The following is a 10,788-nucleotide window of genomic DNA, read 5'->3' on the forward strand; positions in this document are numbered from 1 at the left end:
CCTCTTGCATCTTTAGGGAGTCGATTAGCCAAACAATTCAAGTTCCATATTTTATTTTCTCCTTTGAAATGCAAAATAAGAGGTTTGACAGGTTTGTCCATACACAAATGGATGCTGATTATAGCTGTCAGGCTCCAAAAAAGCAGCATAAGAGTAGTCAATATGATGGCTTTTAATGTTGTTTGTGTCTATGAGGTGTTTTTAATATGCTTTAAGACAAACCATGTGCAAATTCATAAGTCGACACCATTGCTGTGTATTTTCTCCTTAAAGGAACACTCCACCGTTTTTTGAAATAGGGCTTATTCACTTTCTTTCCTACATTTAGATAGGTGGGCAAATGCATTTTTGTCTCATTGCATGCATTGTTTTAGTTTGACAGGGTCGGCGCTAGCTTAGCTTAGCATAATGAATGGAATCCTTTGTTGCCAGTTAGCATGTCCTGAGTAAAAGTGATATAAAAAAAAAAAAAAACACCTAATTACTTCTTGTGGCCTGCGTATTCACAACAAGAACAAATAGCGATGCAGATTAACACTAGGTGATTTCCTAGGCAGATATTGACTTATATATTAAGGACTATATTAGGGGGAAGCACAGGCGAAGCACTGCTACTTGGGCGTGATATCTCTGCGCCAAAGTAGCAGTGCTTCGCCTGTGCTTCCCCCTAATATAGTCCCAAGTCAATATCTGCCTAGGAAATCGCCTAGTGTTAATCTGCATCTGAACCAAAGACGGTCTCAAAAACTCGCTTTGAAATCACTGGTGTTTCTGACGTCACAATCAGATCAACATGTGATCGTCAACCAGTGGATCTCTGAGCTGAGTGAGTGAGTGGAGGCGGGGCTCACTTGCATATTCATAGAACCGCAAGCAAGGGTGTCGAGTTGCATTCAAGCTATTTTAAGGCATGAAGAAAAAAACTTTTAAATATGTCATTTTTGGTGATCAAAGATGAGTTTTAAGTGATACAATTTGTGATTGAGAGCTTTGGCAGAGATTAGCATGATTAATGATGAAAAAGTGTTTTCCTTACCAAATATTGGTTCAAAAGAATTAGTTCATGATACTTTTTTTGTTCTTTTCTTGTGTTTGGAGGTAAAAATCACCTTAAACTATGGAAAATTCAAACATCTTAAAAGGGTTGGAATGAAGTGCTGGTTAATAATGTGTCGTTTTTATCTATTGTGTTATTTTTAATGCTTTGGAGAGATTTCACCAGTCAACCGCATTAAAGTGCGATCACATTTACCATTTTGTGGCACAATTAAAAAAAAATCAAAAGCAATCCAGAGTTTCGCTAGAAAGTTGGTCACTCAAATCCGCCGTCCAACAGAAATCTGCTTGGATTTAGTTTGTGACTTCTTACATCGCTGCAGTTCTCTGCACATTTCACCTAAATTGTGACCGCACCTTTTAGAAGTAAAGATCCTTTGTAACTAAACGTATATCCAAGATATTTTGGTCCTGTGAGGTAAAAAGCAGGTGCCTATCTTACATTCCTAAAGCACTAAACTTCCTAGGAAAACACTCGGCGTCTACGCGTTTGCGTCACTGCATTCGCAAGCGAGCCTCATTTTCTCTCACCTGTAGAGGCAATGAAAGAGTCTTCTGTTCGTTTCCCTGGACAAACACCGTCTGTGAAGGCTCGACGTCAGGCCGCTCTCCTGTCCGCTAACACAGGCCTCATTATGTTCAACACTCCCACGTACAACCTGACGCCCATGCCTCAGTTTAGAAACACTTTTTCCAGCATTTATTTCAGGCTGACCTTTGAAAGCTTGTGCAGTAATAATTGAGGGCTGACGCTAGTGTTTAGATTAGAGCCAGCCAGGATATTAACAGGTAATGCAATGGACACTTTCAGCATTATGACCTTCATTAATAAGTTTCAGATACAAATAAGCGGTCGTGCATGTATGACGATTTCTATGCATATTCTGTGTGTGTGTGTGTATGTATGTATATATATATATATATATATATATATATATATATATATATATATATATATACACACACACACACACACACACACACACACACACACACACACACACACACACACACACACACACACACACACACACACACACACACACACACACACACACACACACACACACACACACACACACACGTTCAAGTTCAGTAATTTTCATTGCCATTTAGGTGAAATTACTGAACTTAAATATACGAGCTTGATAAAAATGATCATTCTAGAAGAAAATTTCAGATGGCACTTAGAGGCTTTTGCATCTATATATATATATATATATATATATATATATCAGTATATGTATAGCGTGTGAATGTGTGCATGCTTATTTATATATTATATATTACCAGAAAAGCTAAAGCGGGCCATGCATGGAGCCGCTGAGTCTCTATCTAGCATGTGTTTGTCAGTCTTGGCACGCTGTTAGATGACTTAAATACTAAAATGCTAGTCCCGGGGCCAGGCCGGCCCTCATCTTCCCGCTGTCGAGTCTGAACACGCGCTCGAGCTCTGCAGAAAAATTCCAGTCTGATGTTCACTGTAAATGACAGTGTCGTGACACGAGTTGTTGCACATTAGCAGAATCCAGTACGTCACGGCTTCGTCAGAACATGCGGCGGCGATGAACCCGTTAAGTAAACGCTTCATGGGAAGTTTACACATCGAGCGGTTATTGTAGTGTTCTGCAATACACAAGTATTGTAAACCACATTTTGCTCGTTCTCTTTTTTTATGACCTCATATCAGTGTTAAAGTGAGTTTTTGTTAATATTTCTATTTAGTTTTTAAATTTTCTTTTTCCATTTTAATTTAATTTAAAGTTTTAGCAATATAGGTTTTGTCATGTGTTGGTCTTTTTAAGTTTTTGTTTTTTAATTTGAGTTATTTTATTTCCTTAAATGAGAAATGTTGGCAGATCTCTGGGTATATATTCATTTAATATAGTTTTTATTCATTTAATAGGCTATAGTTTTTATTCATTTATTTATTCATTTTTATTCATTTAATTATTTAAACAACTGATTTATGATTTATAAATGTGACCAGTTAATGCACTTTAATTATAAAACTATGTATGTCCTTAACTTGAAATAACTTGTTTGCTTTTTTATGCATGTTACTGAATGTATACAGTATTTTTTTTTTCTTCTTTTATACAAATGCCAGGCAAAATGAATAATGTCTATAAAAATGCTATTTATACATGATCACATAAATAGTTATGTATCCTTTTAATGGTTTACAAATGCAGAGTTTCCAGTGAGGAAAAAGGTGTAAATAAGACTTGATGTAGCCAATAAACAGAGTTGTTTCTTTATATCTGCATTATTTTATTCCAATATAACTATTGGAATCATGTGTGTTTGTTTGTTTCATGGATGAGTTTTTATTCTTTTACCATTCCAACTATTGCGCCTTGGCCCCGCCCATCTGTGCTGTGATTGGCCAGAAGTTCAGCTGAAAGAGAAGAGACTCCGAGCCTCTGTGTTTTGCATGCGATACTCCTGCGAACTCTGGACTGACTTTATCACAACCTATGATCGAGTCCGTCAGACCGGGCTCTTTGCGACATGGTCGGAGATCACAGCATAACCGGAGACAGCCTAAAAACAGCCTCTCCTAAAAACGGATTAAGCTGTAAAATGGTCCTTCAGGCGGTTGGCAAAGTGCTGAGGTAACTCTCCTGTGCTCGTTCACTGATTTAAATGATCTTTTCACTGCACGTCTCCACAGTGCGCTGACACGCGTGCGCGCGCCAGAGGAATGCGCGCGCGTGTCTGTTGACGGAATGGAACTTTCCACTTTTCCACAGTTAGCAGTGCAACTTTAATGTGCGAGTGATGTGCATGTTTGCCCGGTTTCTTTAAGCAGTAATGATATAGTATCTTTCCACGTGAGGCTCTTATAGATCAGTTATTATTAGACTGAATGACGGCCATGCCAGCGCAGTTATTTCTGTGTCAGTGGACCAAAAGGTGCACCGGTATTTTTAGGCACCATATAGGCGGTTTATACATATACATACATATATATACTGTCACACCTGTAGCCTACTCACTGCCTGCGTTGTTGAATGTGTGTAGCTAATATGAATATAAACATTTGCATGTATTGTGCATGGTTTATCCAACACTACTAACCGTATACAGTAGCAGCAAAATGATGCTTACAAAAACTGCAGTTTTTTTTTTTTAATCAAAAGGGCAGCAGACTGTGATATTTGGGTTTGTTAGAAATAATGTCACAAAATTAATATATAAGATGCCACTTAAAATCCGTCGTTTTAATGAATTTATCAATAAGCTGAATGTGAAAATAAATAACTAAATAGAGAGAAAAAAAAATATATATATATTATATATATATTTATATATATAAAATATAAATATATATATATATATATATATATATATATATATATATATATATATATATATATATATAAATAAAATGTGTGTGTGTATGTATACATATAATGTGTATGTATGTATATGTATGGTTCAACTTTCCATGAGAATGGATAATAATCAAATCATTTTCTGGGAACCCTTAAGAAAAAAAAGCATTACAGTTCGTTGCAAATTGCAATATAAAAGTTGTTTTGTATAAATGTGGTGTCAGACTTTTGGACCTCTATATCGTGTGTAAAGTGCATATGTTCGTAATGCTAAGTAGAGTCGTAGGGTTCAACACACCCATAATCTTTATTTACTATTTAGTTGGTGCTTTTTATCCAGAGCGAGGCTTTGGCTCTCAGGCTCTACAGTGGCGGCGAAGACTTGATTATGAATATTCAGGTGTGTTTGAGTGAATAAGTAATTGTGTGCAGTCTGGCTCGGCCGATAGCGCTCGTGTTGTCCAGAGACTTCAGGTGAGAAACTGATACTGACAGAAGACAGAAAGAGGTTGTACGATGTTGACGATTGTCATCTATAATGCTTTCTTATTACACGTTCATTTCTCTAAGAACCAGATGATATTCTTGTTAGTGAGAAATTGTCGTCCTATTAGACGCTTGATAACTCCAGGGATTATCACATACTTGATAAATACTACTAATTCCTCTCCAGCTCTTGAAGTTTGTGCGGTTATGATTGCATATGTGTGATGTCTGCATTGCTATTATGAATGATGCACCGTTTGGATCTGCAGTTTTAATAACTTGCAACCAATTCTAACTATAGAGCGTTTATGAAGTTATATTATATGAATGTTATAGAGACTTACAATGTCATAAATATGCCATAAATGCCACACCTTTGCCCGAACTTTAAACATCTGGATTATACAGCAGAATTGAGTTCAGATCGTTTTAAAGCAGCTTTACAGCAATAAACTGGAATACAGTGACACTGTATAAGTAAAGGTGGCTTGGATTTGTGGAAAAGTGATTTTAATGCACTAATCGACGAGCCGTATACTATAGCATGAGTCTCAAGCTGACATCCGTTTAATTTTAGTCTCATAAAAACAGTCTTGGCGTTCCTACTGACTGTGCATTCCCACAGACTGTGGCTTTTCAGAGAAAGGACTAATTTGATGTTTCTATAATAGTCTTTTAAATGGCACTTTTAAAGGCCTGGAGATTGGTGGCTGGTCAAGTCAGCCAGTCTGGAGTCAAAATGGGGTTTTGTTGGCTTGGTACATATTGACCGAGGCTGAACCTAATCTTGCAGATTTGCTAATGTGTTTTAGGGTGGGATCAGCGTCTGAGGAAATATGTGGAGACTCCCTAATTTGAAGCGACTTCGCCTTTTAAGTCGTCCAATAGAGCAGAAGGATTAACCCAAATATCAGGTTTTCTGAGCACAAACCCTAATGACAGTGAGAACGCTAACCTTCTCTGCCCATTCATTTGCCTATAATTTCATATAATTTATTTATTTTTTTAAATTCCACCTCTTTATTACTAAACATGCTTGACATTTTTCTGAACCTGAAGGTCAGTTCTTACGTAGGACTGTCATGTTTCTGAATAGTTTAAATAGTTAACATTCTGGTTTAGATTAATGCCTCTTGATGTATTTAATAACTTAAACTAATATTTTTTTTCTTTTTCTTTAAATGCATCAAGATGTGCTATCCTATTGATTAAATACGTTTGAGTTAAATAGCATTGTTTTCTTTTATACATTGCACAATGCATTAATAAAGTAAGGAAAGTATCTTATCTCCATCTTGACTTCGAAAGTACAAAAATACGTCAGCAAGTCAGTGGAATGTTTTCCAGCGTGTCTCGCCCATAATGGACTAGGCATGTAGCTTCTGAGTATTTGCCAAACAACATGCCCTGAGAATAAAAATAGGCTCGATTCGACACAGTCAAACGTTCCTAATCCCGTTTATAGCTCAAACCTTTCACATCTCGCAGTCTGAGAGCGACGCCGATCTCTGATCGCATCTTGCATGATCACACCGAGCACGTCTCGTTCCCACAAACACCAGCTAAACGTGAAGCAGACTCGACATGTCTTTCCTTTTGGGAGTCTGGAGTTTAGTTGAGTTGATTATGATCCCGGGAAGGAAGTTAGTTACAGCTATTATTAAGCATGTCTATTGCATCATTTGACGTTCCTGAAAACCACATGCACGACTACAGTACGCTTTCTGAGGAAAACAAGTCAGACGCTGACGTCCTCCTCCCTCTTTTATTAACCATAAATGGAGTCAAACGCAGCCGGTTTGTAATCAGACCCGTTCCTAATCAGAGCTCACTGTTTGGGGTCAGTGGACTGATGGGTAATCAGCAATAACTGCCTCATTAATCATAACTATAAAGTCTGCATATGTGTTTAGCACCTTCAATGTCTGAGAGACAATCAGCCCTCGGATGGATGATCACATTGCATGCAAATATATCATGTTTTTTTTTTTGGTAGTTGCAAGTTAAAAGCCACCAGATGTTCAGAGCTTCTTTCGAGATGGTTATCTTTGTCTGTAAGAGCAGAGCTGAAAACCCCCTTATAATCTCGAAAGAATGCAGACAACCTTTGATCTGTACAGTAGTGTAATAAAACCTGTATATAACTGTAAGTTGGTAAGGTTGGTATGAGCTGTTTTGTATGAAAATTTGAAGCAGATAATGTATGCTCACACTTTTTAATGGAGTTGTTTAAAGAGCCCATATTATATGATATTGATGTTTTTGGTCTCTACTAGAACAGGTTTTCTTGCTTGAATGTTGATTATTTTCCTCATATGCTCCATTGTTGCCGCTCCTCTCTTCATAGTCTGTCAGTAACGCTCTGTTTACTTCCTGTCTCAATGAAGCCCCTCCTTCTAAAAAGCACACTGTGCTCTGATTGGTCAGCTGGATCAGTGTGTTGTGATTGGTCGAGTGCTTTGAGCGTGTTTGGGAAATGTCCCGCCTCTTACCATATCCACCAGTTTAACACACTACTAACTAACTCAACCAGGCCCCGCCCCTTTATTCTGCGTATTAATTATTTAAATGAGGAATATTGTGACGTTTGTTCCCGGAAGAAACTCAAGACAACAATGGAGGCATTTCAGGAGTTCAGAAACACTGACACTGATGTAGAGAAGAACTGCAGCTTCTTCATGCTCAAACAGCAACATTACAACATAAAAAAATAAATAATAATTTTAACTTTTAATACTTTTTGCAAGAATTTTTTCATGTTTAATTCAGTGTGCCGTTACTTGCCATTGTTTGTGATTTTAATTGTGAAATGTATTAGCAGTTTTGGAGTGAATTTTCCACCAAATGTGTTCAGTGTATAGAGGAATATAAATGTGCATCAGGAAACATGTGTTGTTCTGTGAATGAGTCTGTTGGTCTAGAATGAAGCTTCACATTGGGAAGCAGCTGTACTGTGAAACGCTGGTCTATTAAAGCGAGTCTTTGGCTCATGGTGCAGCGAGGACTAAAGAAGTGTCCTGTTGCGGAGTCTCTCATGGGCCTTTAGACTTGCAGTTGTTGAAGTTTGAATGGTCCTTTGTTTCTGCATCTCTTCATGTGTTGGCCTGAAGTGGTGCTGTAGGCTCAGGCCATCTCTGCACTTGTCAGTCTGTCATGTGTTTAGAGTTACAGCATTGAGTAAAATAATGTGTTGTATCCAGTTAAGCACCATTACTCAGTGAACATCGAGTGCACACGCACATCTGTCTGCCGTTGATGCATTGAACGAGAGCAGATCTCCAAAGGCAAGTTATCATTCAAAAAGCAGATGTAAAACCATGTCCTAACTGGATGAGATGTGATAAAATTCCTGCAACAAGCAGTTTGTCTGTCCAATCCTGATGCGACGACGAACTACGAGAGTGAGTCAATCAAAAATTACAGCCAATCAGAAGTGTGTGTGGGTGGAGTCTCTCTGCAAACGCACTGCAATCGCAATAGGGCTGTCACTTTTTATTCGATATTCGAATATGCATTCGAACATGACGTGAAATATCCGAAACCGAACTATAAATAAACTATCCGGTTTTTAAAGTGCCATGTTTTGCGCATTTTTTACAGTCTATGATTAGACCGTTTGCTTTTTATTTTATTGTTTGCCATCTCATCCAGTAGCGGCCGCTCTAAACGTATTGTAGCGTAGCCCCATGACCAAATCAAGCGAATAATAGCCAATAGCCAGCTTGTTTTGAAAATGGAAGATAACGACAAGACAAATGAGTCCGCGCTGTAGGCTAATTCCTGCCTATTACACACACACACACATACACACACACGACCCACAGAAAAGACACGTGTATCGAGTTCTCTTTCGGGCTTGAACAAACCATAACACACAAATTATGCCAAATGTCCGTTTTGTCGAGTGTCCTCATAAGAGCAGTCTTAAATTATTTAAATAAAGTCTTAAATGAACGTAGAGATTTGTGAGAAAATGCGACGCATGTCAGATCGCGTCTCTGTCCGCAGCGGCTGTTCTTAAAGTGTCATTAATGTTAATAACAAAGGTAAGAGAGTACATTACTCACTCAGACCCAGCGCCAGGGGGATTATTATACCGGTAGCCTAATCATGAATGCACTCCGCTATCTTTTAACACATCTCCGGCGAACGGCTTTTTCACGCAAAAGAAAAACTCTTCATGAAGCACAGTGAAATTCAGCGACCATGTGGCGTTTACTGATGGATCGAGGTTGTTCGTTAACTTCATTTTACTCGTAGATATTCGAATATATTCGAATACATTTCTTGATATTCGATATCCGTTCGAATTTGATTTTTCTCAAAAGTGACAGCCCTAAATCGCAACCAAGTTGAAACAACTAGTTTCGCAACTAGTGCGAAATAATGCTGGGTTTTCCAAATGGGAATTTGCGAGGAAACTGTAGGGGGTTTGTGAGTTGAAAAGCTAATAATTAATGAAATCGAATGTTAAATTAAATAAACATACAGTGAGGAAAATAAGTATTTGAACACCCTGCTATTTTGCAAGTTCTCTCACTTAGAAATCATGGAGGGGTCTGAAATGTTAATATTTGGTACAGTAGCTTTTGTTTGCAATTACAGAGGTCAAACGTTTCCTGTAGTTTTTCACCAGGTTTGCACACAATGCAAGAGGGATTTTGGCCCTCTCCTCCACACAGATCTTCTCTAGATCAGTCAGGTTTCTGGGCTGTCGCTGAGAAACACGGAGTTTGAGCTCCCTCCAAAGATTCTCTATTGGGTTTAGGTCTGGAGACTGGCTAGGCCACGCCAGAACCTTGATATGCTTCTTACAGAGCCACTCCTTGGTTATCCTGGCTGTGTGCTTCGGGTCATTGTCATGTTGGAAGACCCAGCCTCGACCCATCTTCAATGCTCTAACTGAGGGAAGGAGGTTGTTCCCCAAAATCTCGCAATACATGGCCCTGGTCATCCTCTCCTTAATACAGTGCAGTCGCCCTGTCCCATGTGCAGAAAAACACCCCCAAAGCATGATGCTACCACCCCCATGCTTCACAGTAGGGATGGAATTATTGGAAATAATTAGTGGAATTATGACCAAAAAGTTCTATTTTGGTCTCATCTGACCACATGACTTTCTCCCTTGACTCCTCTGGATCATCCAAATGGTCATTGGCAAACTTAAGACGGGCCTTGACATGTGCTGGTTTAAGCAGGGGAACCTTCCGTGCCATGCATGATTTCAAAGCATGACGTCTTAGTGTATTACCAACAGTAACCTTGGAAACGGTGGTCCCAGCTCTTTTCAGGTCATTGACCAGCTCCTCCTGTGTAGTTCTGGGCTGATTTCTCACCTTTCTTAGGATCATTGAGACCCCACGAGGTGAGATCTTGCATGGAGCCCCAGTCCGAGGGAGATTGACAGTCATGTTTAGCTTCTTCCATTTTCTAATGATTGCTCCAACAGTGGACCTTTTTTCACCAAGCTGCTTGGCAATTTCCCCGTAGCCCTTTCCAGCCTTGTGGAGGTGTACAATTTTGTCTCTAGTGTCTTTGGACAGCTCTTTGGTCTTGGCCATGTTAGTAGTTGGATTCTTACTGATTGTATAGGGTGGACAGGTGTCTTTATGCAGCTAACGACCTCAAACAGGTGCATCTAATTTAGGATAATAAATGGAGTGGAGGTGGACATTTTAAAGGCAGACTAACAGGTCTTTGAGGGTCAGAATTCTAGCTGATAGACAGGTGTTCAAATACTTATTTGCAGCTGTATCATACAAATAAATAGTTAAAAAGTCATATATTGTGATTTCTGGATTTTTTTTTTTAGATTATGTCTCTCACAGTGGACATGCACCTACGATGACAATTTCAGACCCCTCCATGATTTCCAAGTGGGAGAACTTGCAAAATAGCAGGGTGT

The 10,788-nt window shown here is 38.8% G+C and overlaps 1 protein-coding gene across 2 annotated transcripts in view; it reads left to right on the forward strand.

The window, feature by feature from the left end:
• mob2b (MOB kinase activator 2b) overlaps window positions 1–10,788 on the forward strand; it is a 60,799-nt gene that overhangs the window by 32,317 nt on the left and 17,694 nt on the right. The window contains exon 1 of one of the 2 annotated variants that reach the window (XM_081371914.1): window positions 3,478–3,674. The exons of the other annotated variant lie outside the window; for it this stretch is intronic. Within the exon in view, the coding sequence (XP_081228040.1) occupies window positions 3,571–3,674 (104 nt within the window). The 5' untranslated portion in view covers window positions 3,478–3,570. Of the gene's footprint in view, window positions 1–3,477; window positions 3,675–10,788 lie in introns of those variants that run through there. 2 annotated transcript variants of the gene reach the window in all.

Source organism: Scardinius erythrophthalmus (assembly GCF_964197995.2).
Source record: "Scardinius erythrophthalmus genome assembly, chromosome: 8".
NCBI classification, from domain to species: Eukaryota; Metazoa; Chordata; class Actinopteri; order Cypriniformes; family Leuciscidae; genus Scardinius; species Scardinius erythrophthalmus.